At 42.9% G+C, this 17,527-nt stretch overlaps 1 protein-coding gene across 1 annotated transcript; it reads left to right on the top strand.

Moving 5' to 3' along the window:
- Positions 1 to 27: 27 nt before the first annotated feature.
- DNAJC12 (DnaJ heat shock protein family (Hsp40) member C12) lies at positions 28 to 14,127 on the top strand. The gene is made up of 6 exons (XM_036385945.2): positions 28 to 130; positions 3,932 to 4,048; positions 6,973 to 7,051; positions 8,733 to 8,872; positions 10,631 to 10,835; positions 13,018 to 14,127. The coding sequence occupies exons 2-6, from the start codon at positions 3,971 to 3,973 to the stop codon at positions 13,110 to 13,112; spliced, it is 597 nt and encodes a 198-aa protein (XP_036241838.1). The 5' UTR covers positions 28 to 130; positions 3,932 to 3,970; the 3' UTR covers positions 13,113 to 14,127.
- Positions 14,128 to 17,527: the final 3,400 nt, after the last annotated feature.

The raw sequence follows: 17,527 nt of genomic DNA, 5'->3' as shown, positions 1-17,527 counted from the left end.
CAGAGCCCTGTGCTGGGCTGTGCGGTACCTGGCCAGGGGAACCCGCCCGCCGGGGCTGCCCCTGAGCCCGTTGGCAGCCGCAGAGCGGCGCCGGGGGCTCGGAGCGGCCTCTGAGCGCACGGAGCTGAAGGTGAGGGTGAGCCCTGGGCACGGCCGCTGCCTGCCTGCCTGGGCAGCGCACCGGCACCGCGGGCAGGGCTGCTGTAAGGGATCGCCCCGTGTGCTCCGGGATAACACCTTGGCCCCACCTGGGCTTCTGCATCGCGGTACTTGAGTTCCCAGGATGCAGGAGCTTTTTTGGGGGGGGGTCAGCACCTGTCTAAACCGATGCTGCTTTAGGAATGGAGCCTGCGTGGTGTAGGAGTGACTGATGGTCAGCGGCGAGAGTTGGGATTTGTTCGAACACGCCCAAACCCATTGTGTTTCCCGAGCTCCGCAGGGCTGTGCACGTCGGTCTCCCTGCTTTCCCAGGGAATCTCCCGTTCTGTGGAGGGTAGGAGCAGTCCTTAGTGCCCCAGCTGGGCGCTGCAGCGGGGCCATCCCTGCACAGCAAACAGGAGGTGCCGCGCCTGGGCTTTCCATGGCGTAGTTTCTTTCCACCTGGGAGTTTGGACTGGATAGAACTCGGTCTCTTTCCCAGGACTGCCACCAACCTGGAATTTTGGTCTAAACTTCATGGATAGAAATTTAAATACTGGTTTGTTGTTACTGTTCAACATCACGAGCTATTTGCAGAATAGTATTAGTGGATTTAATACAATGGAACTCCTGAATTTAGTGGCAAGACCCAGGTTCGACAGGTAGAATTTCCCCCTTGCAGTCCTTGATAACAAACAGCTTTTTAAAAAAAACTTGAGATTAAAAATTTTGATATATATGGCTTCAAAGGGATTACTTTATGGATAATTAACTTTATAGGTGGTCTTTGTAAGGGGAAGGAGGTTAGGAATTTTTTTCTGGTTCTTTCCGGTACTAACAACCCTGAAAAATACATACATACTGATTTTTCCCACTACTTGCTTCTCAAAGCAAGCTGCAGAGTAATCAGATCAGAAAGTCTTTGTTATTCTGTGCAACTTTGTATGGAAGCGTTCTTTTTCCTGCTTGCCTCTGGAAGCTGAGGCAAGATCCATATTTCTTAAAAAACACATGCAAGATGCTTTTGTCAGCATATAAAGGGGAGGTGGGGCTTTAAGCTTGGTTTGGTAGTTATTTTTGTGAAGACAGTTCTAAGGAAGAAATAATCCAAGTGCTGCAGATGTAGGATCTGAGGCTTTCCATGGAGGTATGGGAGAGGGAGTGACTCAGGGATCCCAGAGCCTCCTCTGATCCTGCAGACATTTCCCCACGTTAGTGATGGCTTTGCAGGAGTTGCCTTCTTGTGGGAGGCAGTTTGGCAGTGCTTAGGTCCTCTCCTGTTTCTGCAGCTCTGAGCTTGTGTGAGGACAAGGATGGGGGCACACCATGCAAAACTCAAATGAGTTGTCTTGTGCCTTGGGCTTCTCATAAATGTGTTCTCTGCCCTCAGGAAGCAAAACCCTGAAGTCAGTTGAGAACAGGTCTTGGAATATTTGATGTATTTTACAGGAATGAATTCAAATAGAGATTTATTTAAAGGGCTATTTATGATTTTTCCAAGTTGTTGGTAAATGTCCTGTTACATTGAAGTAGAATTTAGATTCACTCTGGGCTCTAAACAAATAGAATTGTCAATATGTGTTAGGACTGAGAGACACCTTTTGTTGGTGGCTGGGTACAGAGAACAAATATGAGATTTCCTCACTTCCAGAACAGTTTGTACATCCTGAGCAACACTAACCATATGTAGGCAATAGTTTGTGCCATCTCCTGTGCTGCAATTCCCTTTTAAATGAACTTTATGTCCTGGAGCCAATCTCTGTAGTTTTTTTGTGTAACAGGTATGGCTGCCCCTGCTGTCCTTTTTGATGATCCTTTGGGAGCTGTCCCTCAGAAGTCAACAGGAGCAGTGAAAGGCTGAGTTCCCGCTCAGCGCATTTTGTGTTCTCCGGGCTGCAGCTGTGCTGTGGAGCCCCAAGCACCGGAGGGGCAGAGCCCTGCTGAGTGTGGCCTGGCCAGAGGGGCACAGGCGGGGCTGAGGCTCCGGGAGCCCATCCCCTGCCAGCTGCCAGCTCCCACTTTGTCACTGCAGTGCAGCCCTGGGACCTGCAGCTGCCTGGCAGCACAGAAAGAGCCACTGAAAGCTGCCGGGGAAAAGGGTTAAAGGGCTTCCCTTTCACCTTACGCAAATACACAAGGAATACTTGGAAAAGAAAGGGATGTCAGGAATGCTGTTGGGAGGAGGGACAGCTGTTTGTTTTTTGTCCTCCCACAGAGTACAACCTATTTAAATATTTACATGTTCTGTTATTAAAAGACTTTCTTTTCTGGATATTAAGTTCTGAATGGTGGAGATGGAGAGATTTGTAATTGCTAATTCTTCCACTTGTAGTGACGTTGAAAAAAAAATTCTGTCGTTTTATTTACTCAGATAAATATGTTGGTAGAGTTCTCTATCAGATTTAAATGGTTTCACCAAAGATTGTGCTTTTTCTTTTAATATTATTGCTTTTAGTTACTTTGTATATTTTATAATCTTAGTAGGCTATCTGAACATGCAGTAAAAGTAGAAAATTTTAGATGATGCAACCTTGAAGAGAAAATGGTGGAAGATTAATATTAAATGCAGAACATTATCAATGCAGATATTAAAGCTCTTGTGGATGCAAAAATTTTGTATTTGTTATTCATAAATAGCTCTGAATGGTCACTGGGCCCTTCATTGTTTCACACATGGCCTGTTCCAGCCTTGGTCATATCCTGGGCATCTGTTCTCCTACAAGGTCACTGCATCTAGAACTGTATAACCACTCACAGCATCTATTTGCAGCTGCTAAGGAAACATCAGGAGTTAGTGACATGAAACATCTTGGGTTGCAGAGCTCTTGCCAGGGGTGGGAAATGTAATACCAGAGCTCCGAAGGCTCCAGGGCAAAGACATCAGCATGTGGTTAGGTTAGGAAGTAATCTTTTGAAACACCAAATGTGTCCAGAGTTGCTGTTGGGCTGAGACCTTGGTTATTAATCATAGTTGAAAATTAAGATATTTCACCTCAATGTAAAATGAGTTTCACGAGGAACATGTTTTGCACACAGAACAGACCTTCAATATGCAGTCTGAAAGTAATTTGGCATGAGAAAGAGTAGTTTCATTTGATAGTAGACAGTGAGTGAGTGTTTCACGTCCTCGGGTAGTTTCAATCGGTCAGAGTGAGTGGTGTACCATTGCTGTTTGGTTTTCAGGAGCAGTGTCTGTGTACCAAGGAAACCTTCAGAGAGTGAAGGTTGTTCCCTTTGTGTTGAGCTGACTGGCAGATCTCTGAGACTTTGGCAAGGTTGGTGCTTTCTTCTCCAAAGTTTGCACCCTGTAATTGTTATTTTGGAAGTAATCCTTACTCTCATCGGTAGTTACCCATCTAATGGTCTGGTCAAAGATGGTGGCAAAAGTTGTAAATAAAAATTGAACAGGTGATGGCCCAGGTGTGGGGCAGCCTCTCGGTGTGTGCTTGGTTTGCAGTGGCTGCACGGGTGATGGTGAGAGAAATCTCCGGCCCGTTTCAGTGTCCAGAACCCTGCGGTCTGGGCGGGAGCCAGGGTTTAACGCTGGAGTGACTGTGGCAACTACAAATCCCAGGGAGCAGTGCCAGAGCAGCTCCGTGCGGGCGGGCTGGCAGCGAGCGGGGCCAATGGCAGCGGGGAACTCCCCGCTCCGTGCGGGTCAGCTGCCAGCGCTCAAAAGCGCCGCACGGAGCGGAGCGGAGCGGAGCGGAGCTGGCTCCGGACTGCCAGCGCCTGGCGCCCTGGGCTGCTCCAGATCCCCGAGTGAGCTCTGCCTGCACGCTGTGCCCTGCAGCCTCCCTGCAGCCTGGGGAAGCCCGCTGGACCAGTGCCGATGGATGCGATCCTGAACTGCAAGCCGGAGGACCTGGAGGATTACTACAACTTGCTGGGATGCGATGAACTATCGACGGTAAGAGCCTCTCCCTCCTCGCCAGCTGTTCACAGTTTGAACGTGCTCCTGTGTCTGCAGGGAATCTGCGGGCAGGAATATTTGAAATGCCTTGTGCACCTTCTTTCTTGCCACTGATAGGATCTCCCTTGGAAAGCTGTTTTATCTCCTTTGTTTTCTCTGACATTTAGAGCCTGGAGTAAGGCTTAGGTTGAAAATGCCATGCAGAACAGGACTGGATTATGGAGAGAGCCAACTGCATGTGTTTGACAGCATCCAAATAATAGTTTATAATATATATTATTGGTTTTGAAAACTGAAAAAGAGCTATTTATGTACAAGGAATACAGTGAAAGTTCATAGCTTTAGGGCACTGATAACGCTGATGAGTTTCTTGGGCTTTATACATAGTATAATATTTTTTAAAATGTATTCACTTGTTCAGATGAAAACAAAACCAATATCTCTTTATAATTTACCATATTAATATTTTTAAATGCTGTTTTTAATTAAATTCAAATACTAAAGTTACTATCTTGTTTTGATAGCAGATACATGCTTTATAGTGAGATTTAGCTAAGCTATTTTTGAGTGATTTGCAGCTATAACAAGTGTGCATCGTGTTAAAGGTGTCCATACAACTTTTTGTCGGCTAGTCTAGTAAGCTGATTTTCTCTCTCTTTTTTTTTTTTTTTTTTTTTTTAATTTAGCTGTTATATTAACTGGAATTGTGTTTCTGATTTGGAAAAGGAGTTTTGATTACTCTGCTGTAATGAGGGATGTAGTCAGTGGAGATAAAAGCTGTCTGTCTTTTGCTCAGTAAATTTAATCAGTAAATTTGCTCTCACATGTCCTAGTGGTGAAGTATAAAGATCGGGAGTAAACATCTTCAGTGTGTCCCGGAGGGAAATGTAGAGCTTTTCCCGAGGGCACTCCCAGAAGAGATCCCAGCAGAGGGCAGTGCTCAGGGCTCCACGCAGCCTTGTTTCACAGATGCTTTCTCTCACTTTCTACCTCACGCTAATTCCTTAAGGGCTTAGCAATTAATGAACAGTTCAAGTACATGCAATAATAATTTCTCAAATTGCTTGAAAATGAAATGTAAAAGCTGGAATAAATGCTAATGGGTCCTGAAAAACAAGCTCTCGAGTACTGTTTGTTGGGAGAAGCAGCAGATGTTGCTGCACTGCTTTTGACACGGGAGGAAGAACTTGGAGAGGCTGAGTGAGCTCCAGGATCACCTCCCTTCAGGACCCTGCACAGCCCTTCGGGGATTTTGCAGTCTCACGACCTTGTACAGGAGTCGAGCCTTTGGCACAGCATGCACAGCACACTCCCAGCTGCAGCACTTTCATCATGAGCTGCTGAATATCCCGCTCTTGGTTGGACCTGGTCACATTTAAGCAGAAATACTCTCAGTTCCTACAGACTTTTTGCTATATTCAAGTAAACACAGACCAAGTTCATTCGTGGCTTCTGGTAGAATTGAGCTCACAGACACCTACTTCATCTTCAGATGTGACAGGGAGAGGGGAGATTTAATCTCCATCCTTCTTCAAGAACAATGCTGGTTTTGTATTGGATGTCTTTCTGGGTGAAACACCTCACTATATATTTTATATTAATTTTGTGTATGTTCTATAAACTTCCTATAAAGTTTTCTTTCTACTGATTTTTTTTAAGCTGAAAACTTCCATGCTGCCCTTCTGCTAAATTTTAACCCTCTGTACACATTTTAACTTTAAAGTTCCCCTTTAAGTAACTAAGTGTTTGAGATGATAGCTGGCTATACAGTAACCAGTCTCACCAAGTTCTCTGTACACTGTGTGTGTTTTAAAGTGTCTTACTGCCTGCAGATACACCACATTACATCTGTCCCTCTGGAAGGAGCTTCTGAGCAGAGTGAAAAGTGTAGAATTCTTAAGACACTACCGTAGATCACATTTTTTCCCAGAATATGCCAACAAGATTTGCCCAGCTAGTTGAGCGAACTGTAATTTTATTCTAAATAAAAAATGCTATGAGACTTAATTTTGAAATAAATAATTTAAATTGTGTGTGGCTCTTATGGTTGGACAAATGATGAATTTGTATAAACAGCCTTTGTAGTATGGGAAAGAATGGTAATTTTTGATTCCTTAGGGCGAATTGTGAAAGCTTAAGCTGAACTGGAGTGATATAAACAAGTTTTGGCTTCTGAATTATAAGAACCAGCAAGATACTTGGAAAAGCACTAAATATTTGAAAATCTAAGCTGATGCCCACTCCAGTGGCTTCAAGGCTCCACATGTGTTAGTTTTTCCAGTGGTTGTAATACTTTATGGTATAACAAATGGTGGGAATTTGCAATTAACTGATAAACTAATACATGCCAATATTCTCACATTGATTATAAATCTATTGTACTCCAAGCCAACCTTTTTGCAAGGAAAATTAACTTGAAGAAAGAATATGTACTGCAGGTTATGGAGTGAATTATCTTGTGGTGTCCAAGATGGAAACCTCATGGGGTGCTGGCTGAATTTCCTGTGAAGAGGATGTGGAGGAAGCCACCCAAATACACAAATTGATCTTCAGCAATGCAGAGAGCCTTTGCTTCCTGCTATGAGACTCTGTTGAAAGTTGGAGTTGATTAAACAAAGTAAGGAGCAACTGAAGGGATGCATTTTGCCTCTGTGGTCAAATGTCTTTGCACATTTTTCTCGAGCCATGCTGGCTGACTGAGCCTCACAAAAACAAGACTAAGGATGAGTGCATGGAAATGAGATGAAATAAGCAGTGTCACTGGCAGATGGTTGTTGATACCTACTTTCCTTGTACTAAAGCTTGTAAAATTGAATGGGACAAAATTTTTCAGCATTCCTTGGTGTTCCTCCCAGCCTCTTTCAAAAAAAATTTGCAAATTTTTTTTGTGTTTACTTACTTTGTCTCGATATTTTGTTTAGGTTGAACAGATTCTCGCTGAATATAAGATTAAAGCCCTTGAATGCCATCCTGACAAGCATCCTGGAAACCCAAAAGCAGGTATGTATTCTTTCCTGTGTAAAAACAATCAATTTTTTTCTTCTATTATCGTGGCAAGATAGTAAACTCAGCCTTAAAACTTTGTTTCCCCTCAGTATATTTTAATCATGGTGTGCATTGAGCACGTTCTATTAAAATAGCAAGCTTGTGATATTCTTTCTAAGACTTGCACGCTCCTTTGTGATAGTGAAGGAAGACACTTGTTGGATTTTTTTTATTTCTAGGACCTTGAATCTTTTTTCTTTCTACAGTAGATCATCTTTTGATACAGAATTTATTTCTGGAGTCTGTCCCTTCCTAGGCCTGAGGAGCTGGTGTACTTCCATGCTCAGTGGCCCTCAAGTGCCACACTTGCATCAATCAGTTAATTTACTGGCAGGAACAAGCCTGTGAGGAACACATAAATGTGCTTTATTTTCTTTTAATGTAATTTAATGACTGGAAGGGAAGAGAAGGCAGCCCCAGGAGGAGCCTCTGCAGAACAGCAGCTGATGTTTGTGTTGATGAGAGGGAGCAGCTCCTCAGAGCTGGGAGGACTGAGCAGCACCTGAGTCATTTGGAGCCAATCTTTACCCATTCAAAGCCACAGAGAGCCCTGGGCAGAGCTCACCAAGGCTGAGGTACAAAAAAGAGCAGCCAAGTGCCAAATATCAGAGCAGCTTTGTTTGGCACAAAGAAATGTTATACTCTCTCTTTACCTGAACATGCCTTATTTACTTAAATACCTTTTTACAGTACTAGTGAGAGTTTACTTTGAGTTTTATTTCATCAGTCTAAGGTTAATAAAGAATAATTAAAGTAGACCTTTTATTTGTTGAAAACTAATAACACTAGAATAAGAAAACCTAGTAATATTAGAATAAGAAAACCTAGTACAATTGTTCCCTCAGCCTGTTGTCTCTTGTTTGATTTATTGTTATCAATTTTGATTAGTGTTTGGGTGTAGTGTATTTCAAAAGAACTCTCTCTAATTTATAAACTGAATAAATGAATAATAGTAATAATAATAGATCACTGTTACATGGGTGAGTCATAGATAAAGTCTAAATCTTTATAACCCTTCCACAAATAGTAACATGCAGCTGCATCCTTAGTAACCATTCCATAAAAAATTACCCTGTAGGGAAAAATGAGAGTTCTTACTCATTCAGTCTGGATAACATTTTAGCATACATGGAAAATATACCTAATAAAATGCACAAGTTAATTAATCTGAACTATATTTAGATTATTATTCTTGTCAGTTCCTGTTCATCTTTTTTTCTTGCTGCTCATGGTTCTTGTTGCTGTGCTCTGCTCTGACCCCTGTGCTGCTGCAGATCTCAGTGTGTTCCTTCTAAGCAGTGTTGCTCTAATTTCCCTTTTTAAGGTGGTCTGCAGGGGCTGACTTGTGCCTTTTACCTGTGCACTCTGCAAGTTTCTCTCAACTTACGTTTAGGAGCTTTTGAAGCTGGTAGACAAAGGAACATTTCAGTCCTGATTTGCAGGGGTATCAGTCCACCAAAGGGGCCGTGATCCTAAAGCCAGCCAGAGCTGCGCAAGCTGGACCCAGAACCACATCCCTTGGCCACTTGCTTCTCCTTTGGTCTGAGCCATTGCTGGCAGGTCCTTTTTTTGCATCTGAATTCATATATTTGCCAAGCAAAGCTTGTCCTTGGTGTGGTTTTTGTGTGTGTCGCAGTGGAGGATTTCCAGCGGCTGCAGCAGGCCAAGGAGACGCTGACCAACGCGGAGCGGCGGGCGCGCTACGATCACTGGCGCCGGAGCAGAGTCCCCGTCCCGTTCCGGCACTGGGAGGCGCTGAGCAGCTCCGTCAGGACGGTCCGTGCTGCGGGGATGAGTTACAGCTCTGCCTTCTGCTGAGGGCCAGGCTCTGGCCGTGGCGATGGTGCAGACACGTTCCTCACTGTGCATGTGTCCTGGTTCAGGGCAAACGTGGGAGAGAATCTCCAAAGGGGCTCCTCTAGGAAAGCAGATTCAATCGGCCCCTCCCCCAACCGGTCCGGGAGAAAAGACCTCCTTGGAGAAAAGTGGAAAAAAACCTGTCTATTAAACAATAAAACCTAAACAATATTCAACAATAAAACCCCTTGGTGCTCCGAAAGAGATGACAAAGTCAGAAAGTCCCTCCCCGCGTTGCAGTTCAGCTCACACAGGCTCTTATCAGTCCCTCCGGTGCTGGAAATGCTGCAGGCCAGGCCAGGCCCAGCCCGGTGGGGCACAGGTGCAGCTGCCAGTGCTCCCCTGGGTGTTCAGTCCAGAGCAGGTTAAACAGGGCCAAAGAAAAGGGAAAAAACCCCACAGTCCAGGGAACTTCTTTGCCTCAGCAAGCTAAAACTAACTAAAAGCAAAGGAGAGCTCTGTCCCGCTGTCTGTCCATCCACAGACAACACAGTCCAGGAGCAGGAATGTGGAGGAGTGAGTGCAGTGTCTGAAACAAACTGCTGCTTCTTCTCTGCCCCCTTCACTCTCTGCAACAAGGCTTAAAGGTGCAAAACTTATTATGCAGCATAAACAGAACAAGATGATTGGGGATAAAAGCATCATATGGTCAACCTAGGACAGGATGTTAAGGAAATTCAGGGAAAATTGGAGCACTTCAGGAGCCCATTCACAGAAGGGCGTTAGGCCAGTAGTTTTAGAGTGAATTTATCAAGTTGCTGCTTTTATAGGAAGTTTAAGTAACTTGAGGGTTGTTTTCAAATGCTTCAGCTCACTTTGTAGGAAATTTTTATTTATTTTCGAATTTAGGTTAAAGCTGGGATCTTTTTATAATATATTCTCCTCTTGGTATATTGCTTATCAGATAGGTTTTCATGTTGTCTGATTAAATAAAGATGTCATTGAAAAAATCCAGGGGGTAATTCCTTGGAACCCTGAGCTTCCCTCATAGCTTTGGAGGGGCTCTGAGGGGCTGGTGGGGTGATCTGGGACAGAGGCAGGAGCTTTTTGGGTGATTTCTTTCCTGAATTTGCTATTGAGAAGATTTGAAGCATGCCCTTAGTAGAGCTCAATTCCATAATATTGGATTGGGCTACATGGTCATATTTTAAGGCAGGTGAATAAAAGTTTCCTATGTGAATTCTGCTCATCTCAATTCTGCTTAGGAGAAAAGTTTGACACTTAACTATGGCATTATGCCTGAGCTTGAATGTTTGGTGGAAATATCCAATTAAGCCTAGTTCAATTCCAAACATGTTATTCCACAGACTTTAATATTAAATATTTTCAAATTGTCTTGCCTTCAAAAGGTACACTGAAGTCAAAGACAGCTTTGAAAATGAACATTTCTGAAGTCACTCAAGCCCTCTTAATAAAAGTCTGAATTCATGACAGAAGAAACTGGAGAAAAGGGCCTTAAAATTCTGATATACATTTTGTTCTTCACCCCCACCTGCCATAAAGTGTCCTCTCCAATGCTGTTTATGACATGTAACCATACTTTCCCTATCCCATTGACCTGCAGGCTTCTCAATGTGCTTTGTTTAACCATTTATTGCTGCAATATAAAAAAGAAAAAGTCATTTAAAACCCTTAAAGCATAGGGCTTAGTTCTTTGTTCTGTTTGCATTCCTTTAGTCAATGCACTGGGCTGTCCAAAGTAAGAAGGACCAAATGCTGGAAGCTCCTGATGACTTTGGTAATACCAACAACATAACTAATGAGATGTGGGCCCAACAGATGGAAAGCAGTGGAGAGGGATTGTTGGAAGGGAGCAGGGAACAAGAAGATGTTGCAATCCCTGATGTGCAACCACAGTCTTCAAAGAATCCAGACTCCCCAAGTAAGTGAAAACAGCAGTTACAGAAAATTGCAGTATCCAGGGACTGGCCTGAAATGGGGGCTTTCAGTCATGAGAAAGTCTTCTCCAGAGCAGTGTGTTGAACTTTTAGCTTTTCAAATGTGGTTTTGGGTTGGGATTTTGGTTTGGGTTTTATGCTTTTGATTACTTATTTAATTTTGAAGGTTTCAGATGCTCCTTCCTCCCTATCCCAAGTTTCCTTCTTTGTTTGCTAGTAAAAGCTGCAACTGGAGAAGGAGGAAAAAAAAATGATTCAGCCAAATGGAAAGTTTAGTTTTTCTGATATATAAAAATGCAAAGTAAAAAGAGAAGGCAGTTATTGTCAGTGACTTTTAAAAATAAATTTTAGAACTGTTAAGTAAAATATTTAAGCTTGGGGTTTTTTTAATCCATTATTCAGTGCTTTTGCACAGTTTTCATCTGATGAATTAATGAAGTCTAAAATTTGAGACTTGAAGGCTTCTTTTATATTCAAACAGTTTTGTTTTTTCTAAGTAGTGATGCACCAGAATAAATGTGTGTTTCAAAAGTGTCCCCTGGCAGTCAGCATTTCCTGGCTGTGGTTGAGGTCACTGTACCTGACCAAAGCCTCCTTAGCACCACAGGCACCCTCTGTGCTGCCTGATCCTTCAGCAGTTTCATAATCCCAGCCCATGGTAGCACAGAGCTATTGTTAAACAAAATCCTGCCATTTCTCCCCAGTTTGATCAAACGGCAAATTAGGGTCAACTGTGAGGGTAGCAAAACCTAATGCAATTCCAAACATTTGTGGAATGCATAAAATTGATAAGAAAATTCTACAAGGAAGTGTATACCAGGCCTAACTGAAAACTTGATTTTGAAAAATTATGCTCTATAACTTCATACTATTTGCACTTTTTTTTTTTTGGTAATTAAATCATCACTGTATCCTTTGTAGAACAGGAAAATTCTGAAGTAAACATCATCTTGTTCCTTGTAATGGTGAATTTTCTTTTCAGGCCTCTTCTTTCTCAAGTTTTTTATTTTTTTAAGTTTTAATTTAATTTCCAGATATTTGAATGGAAAAAAGTCAAACTCATCAAGTGCCTACTTAATTTATCCAGTAGTATATATTCACATGAATAAATGTTAATGTTATAATATATTTGACAGGGTGTGTATGCACTTCAGTGTTTATACCCCATGTTAGGGTGTTGATAATGTTTTTGTTTTGATCCAGCAAAAATTGCTATATTGGGTTCCACTTTGAATCCATGGCATTGTCTGTTCCTGTCACTTGTGGTATTTTCAGGTCCCCAGACAGAGGAGGAAGGAAATGATTTATCTGACTCCATGTTCTTAGAAGACTAATTTATTATTTTATGGTATTATATTATATTAAAGAATGCTATACTAAAACTATACTAAAGAATAGAGAAAGGATACAGACAGAAGGCTTAACAAGATAATAATGAGAAACTCCTGACTCTCTCCAGAGTCCCGACACAGCCAGACTGTGATTGGTCATTAAGTTAAAACAATTCACATGAAACCAATCAAACAATGACCAGTGTGTAAACGATGTCCAGGCCACATTCCAAAGCAGCCAAACAGGGAGAAGCAATCAGATCAATATTGTTTTCATTTTCCCCTGAGGCTTCTCAGCTTCCCAGGAGAAGAAATCCTGGTGAAGGGATTTTTCCAGAAAATATGACAGTGACAGTCACTGGCCTGGATGAATTCTGGACTGCCACCTACATGGCTATTTCAGCTCAAACAACAGATTTGAACACTAATTCTGCTCACAGGATTCAGTTTGCTGTAAAAGGAAGGTCACATTTTGGTATGAAAAGGCCTCAGATCACACTTGCAGATTTATCCCATCACCAACTCCCTCTCCTTCCCTAGATCAGGCCACTGGAATTTGTCAGCTTTGCTTTGTGAGTCCCCTGCAGGACTGCCAGGGTCCTTGCTGTTCTCCTTTGGGACCTTCCCAGCTGAGCTCTGGTGAGGGTTGGTGTTTGATTCTTGTTCCAGCCTGCCAAGAACTCAGTGCTCTGATTGTCCCTGCTAGTCAAGAGCACTGAAAGTGACCACTTTTCTGTTTACTTCTTTCTGGGAAGACCATCAAGTACTATTTCAGAAAATTAAATTTTATGCATGTTTATAATAATTTAATTGACTTTCTCTTTTTCCCCCTCAGGATTTTCAGAGGGGAATTACTGGCACTTGCGTTTCCGCTGGTCAGGCGATGCTCCATCAGACCTTCTGAGGAAATTCAGAAACTATGAGATCTAAAATGAGAAACACACAGGAGCTTGAGATCATCTGTTCAGCATTCCCTTTGTATTTTTTAACAGCAGTTATAAGTTATTTGTATTTTGTATTCTTTATTGAAATGTGTTGTTCTAGTCAATGTCGAAATACTGATTTATCACACATGCTGTGAGCATTACAGATGGAGACTTTTCTGTTCCATAACCTTTTCAGTATTAATATAAAGTGATGTTGTGAAGTTATCTAACATCTTGTACATTGTTTCTTATATTCTCAAATATTGTGTAGTGATTAATATTTCTTTCAATAGTGTGATGTTATAGAAAACATACTCTTAGTAGAACCCTGGGCTCCAGGGTATCCTACTCAGAGAGGATCTTCCAAAAGCTTTATGACAATGAACTGTAAACAGAGCTATGCTTATCTCTGTGCTCTGCTTCACTTCTCCATTGCATTGTACTCGCTGCTGTGATTTATAATGTACTCATTACAAACTTAACTTGTAGGAGAGTTGTGATCTTATGTTATAGATGAAAGAAGGTTCTTGTTATCCAAGGTCTCTGTGACAGATCAAGCACTCCTAAAAATCACTTGTCTTCTCTACCTTAACGAGAACACTTTTTGCATCAGCAATTTGTTAGTTTTGGAAGGCAGTTTCAGAACTTTACTTCTCCAGATAGCAATTTTTGTCTTAAGAAGTATTAGTGGAAGACTGATTCCCTGTGTTTATGTGCCAACATTGTCCTGTGGCTTCAGAGCAATTCCCCTCCCTGCTCAGGTGTGCTAGACTTGGTTTTACCAGGGTTTTGTGCAGTGAGGAATGAAACATCAGACTAGTCAGCACTAATGTGTACAAAATCTCACATGAAAGTTTTTTATACTTTGGGCAACTTTTCAAATTCTGCATTGTTGTTTATTTATTTTGTGTTTGTTTTCTTCTTTGCAAACTTGGCTAATATGTCAGGTATTGACCTTGTGGTTTTGTGCAGGCAGATAATTCCATCAGCAGCAAATAAAACTTTATGCATACAGAAAAGGGGTTTCTTTCATCTTTTTAATTAAATCCTCCTCCCACCACAGAGATTCCTTTGGAATTTCTTATTATTTGTCATCTTAGTGGGTAAAAGCTTAAGGAGTCCAGTAAGGAATCGCAGGCAGTGCAATGGAAAGTGCAACCAGGCGAGTGCAGTGTTGTGCCCACATGGGAACAGTCTGCTGTCTGTCTGTCTGTCCCTGGAGGGGTGTGTGTGGCTGGGCCGTGCTGTGCTGCCTGAGTTACTGTGCCCCTCCTGCCTGGGGCCTGTTTGCCACCTGCTGTGCCCCGGGTGCTGTTCCTGGAACCCAGGAACGGGGGGATCTCACTGACCCGGTGGGCGCCTGTGCCCTGCAGCCAGCGCTCCCCTGGGGCTGCCCCCTGCCACTGCTGCTGCTCCCAGCTGGTGGAAGCTGAGTGCTGGGGCTCTGCTGCTGCAGCAGCCACGCTGGCCTAGTGGCCTAGAGTGGATGGCATTGGTACCCAGAGCCACTTCTGTAGCACATCATCTTTCATTTTACATGCTTTTCCCTTGCATATTTTGCAGCTGCAAACATTATGAGATTAATAATTCTCTGTAACATTTGTTAAATATATCTGGTTTGGTTTTTTCTGGTGCATTTGTTGCTTTACTTCATACGAAGGTATTTGCTCAAGAAGGACTTTGGTCCATTTTATATAATGTCTGTCAAACAATTGTAACAGAAGAAACTCTTACTGTATGTGAAGGAAACTAATAGGGAACAATTTTCCCTCCAACAAAAAGATGGGAGTGCAGCCATCTGGAGCACTTTGAATCAGATGGCAGCCCAGATTCTCCTCTGCCCATTTCACTTACCACTAGAGGTAAAAAGGGGTAGTTGGATGGATGATTTAGCACCTAACGAGCTGGTTTCCTTTGAGAAGTGAACACACAATAGACCTTTGAACAGCAAACTAATAGTTTGTGTCATTAAAACTGATGTCATTATTAGCCAATTATTGCGGGGTTGGTTTTGGCAAAGAACCTTTGGATGTTTGTTCTGGATGAATAACTGCAGACATTTGGAAGGCTCTTAGCCCAGTAAAAGCTCATGGCAAAAGTTGTGTTTTGCAACAACCTGCTCAAGATCAACCCTGTAATTTGTCCTCAAGAGGAGGGCAGGTTCTAACTGGTGTTCCAGTATGCCAGTGCCACCAATACAGACTTCTTTTTTTCCATTTCTGTACATGTTAAACTTGAAATGGTCCATTTTCTGTATTTCCTGAGTTGAATGAATCTATTCCTAGCAGAGCAAACTCAGATGGATTGGAAAACAAGAGCCTGTGCACCCTGTTCTGCTTTTCATTCCCCAGAACCAGGTGGGACCTGGCCTGTTGGCCAGTAACAAGAGTTAACTGGTATGAGTGGGCATATCAGTTCTCCCTCATGTTAGAAAGTAAAGAAAGCACCTGACAGCTTAGTCAGTGTTAGATCATTCAGGGTCTACACCCCAAGCAGAAACTGCTTATCTGCTTTTTTAAAGAAACAGCACTTTTAGAAGCTTTTTGCTAGTGGTGTGAAAAGATCCAGTGAATGTCCCAGCTGACATTCCAGCAGCAGTTCTGGGGTGCTTTGTCCCCTGCACTGGTGAGCACCAAACGTAATTCACACGCTGGAGCTTTAACTGGGGCAGGGGTTGTGGTGGATCTCAGGCTCTGTGAAGGTGTGATTGAGGCAGCAGAGTCAGAGGTTCATGGTTTTCAGGGGCCCACTGAGATCTTTAACTCTCTTTGCAAAGTGGAGACAGCAGCAAAGGGGGTGGGGAACAGCAAACCCAGACACTATTAGATTAGGGCCTAGGAGTCTCAAGCTGGAGGAGGGCAGCCCTCTGGAGACATGGTAAGCTCCTGTTTTCTTCTTGAGCTCCCCTTGGAAGTACCTTAGGTGGGCAGTAAAGGGTCCTGATTGTTTGGGGTACATGAGGGCTCTGATTTACTGTGCTGTGTCACAGCTCTGAATGATTCGGTATGAAAATAAACAGAGTTTTGAGGTGAGCCCAGATCCTCTGGAGTCCAGACAAAAATGTTGATAAAACCCAGCCCTCACTGGACTTGTGAAGGCTGAGGAGTTTTCATCTGGACGTTACGAGACAGCAGACAGGGTGCAAGTGTATGATGATAAAATACAGAGTATAGGGAACGTCATTTAATGCTGTGTTGCCAGGCCTTTGAACTATTTTTAAACAGAAATTAAGCAACTACTTAGCCAGTTATTTACAGTGAAACTGAATAGCATGGGGGGATTCTAGAATTATATAAAATGAATTTATCTTTATTTGCTGCTGTTATGCTTGTGCAAGTGCAGAATATATAAGATTATCAAGAACTAAAACATCCTCAACATTTTTGTTTTGCCAATATTTGAGAAGTTGCTTTGCCAACATTTGCCAAGTGACAGTGTAAGAGTTAGTTTGGACGATAAATAAACACAGACAGTACATGACTTAAAATCTCAGGCTGAGTAATGTTGAATGATAGGTAAGGTCGTTTCTTGACTGTTTGTTTTCCTCTTTAAATGAGATTTTTAACAAAGGCAGTTTATATGTTCTATAATAGAAGCAAGTATCCTGATTATTAAAAGAGATACTGTGTATCTTTAATTTCCTGAGCATCAACATTGCTATCTTACCTTCCCAGCAGGCTCATCTCTCATTTCAGGATATGAAAGTGTAAGCAGTGAGGCTGTTGTAAAGCTGATGAAATTACACAGCAGAAGATAAAGCCACTCCGCAGGTCGCTGGGCTGTGTCACTGTCAGACGGGCAGATGATGATTATCAGCTCCTTCGTGCGGGGGTTTGGTTGCAGCCCGGTGCAGACGCTCCCCCTGCTGCCGGCAGGGTTTGCAGCCCTTCCTTGGTGCTGGGGCCACACGTAGAGGAGAGTGACACACCTGGGTGGTGAGAGCTCAGTTTAAGCCAATCGTGGATGGCTGGGGAGTGCTGCCTTGGTTTGTTTTCTCTGGTTATTAATGGCATAATAACTTCTGTCGTTTTTTTCCCCATCAACACCATACTGTGTGTGTATGTGCATCATGCATGTGCAGAAGGTCATAAAAAGCAGGAAAAGGGGATTGAGGGCCCCTCTCACTGGAGGTCCAGGAGGAATCAGACCAGCTTCCTTCAGGAAAGGCAAGGTTTGACGGAGCAACTCTATTCCTTATAGAGAAGCCTTCTGCTGGCAAGATTTAATTTATTTTGTATCAGCTGTAGGACGTGGGGGCAGAGCAATAGACCTTTGGGTGAATCAGGACACTGTTTGTGTGTTAGGCATTGGATGAATGCTGAGCTTTGCAGCTGGATGCTGTCTGTCCTGCCTGCAGGGCCTGGAAGCTGAGCTGTTGAAAGAGCACCAACCCCAGGTGCTGTTCTCTCCCCTCCATCC

This window comes from Molothrus ater, chromosome 8 (assembly GCF_012460135.2).
Source record: "Molothrus ater isolate BHLD 08-10-18 breed brown headed cowbird chromosome 8, BPBGC_Mater_1.1, whole genome shotgun sequence".
Taxonomy (NCBI): Eukaryota; Metazoa; Chordata; class Aves; order Passeriformes; family Icteridae; genus Molothrus; species Molothrus ater.
Note: the sequence above shows the minus strand (reverse complement) of the source record. Positions and strands in the feature narration are given on the sequence as shown.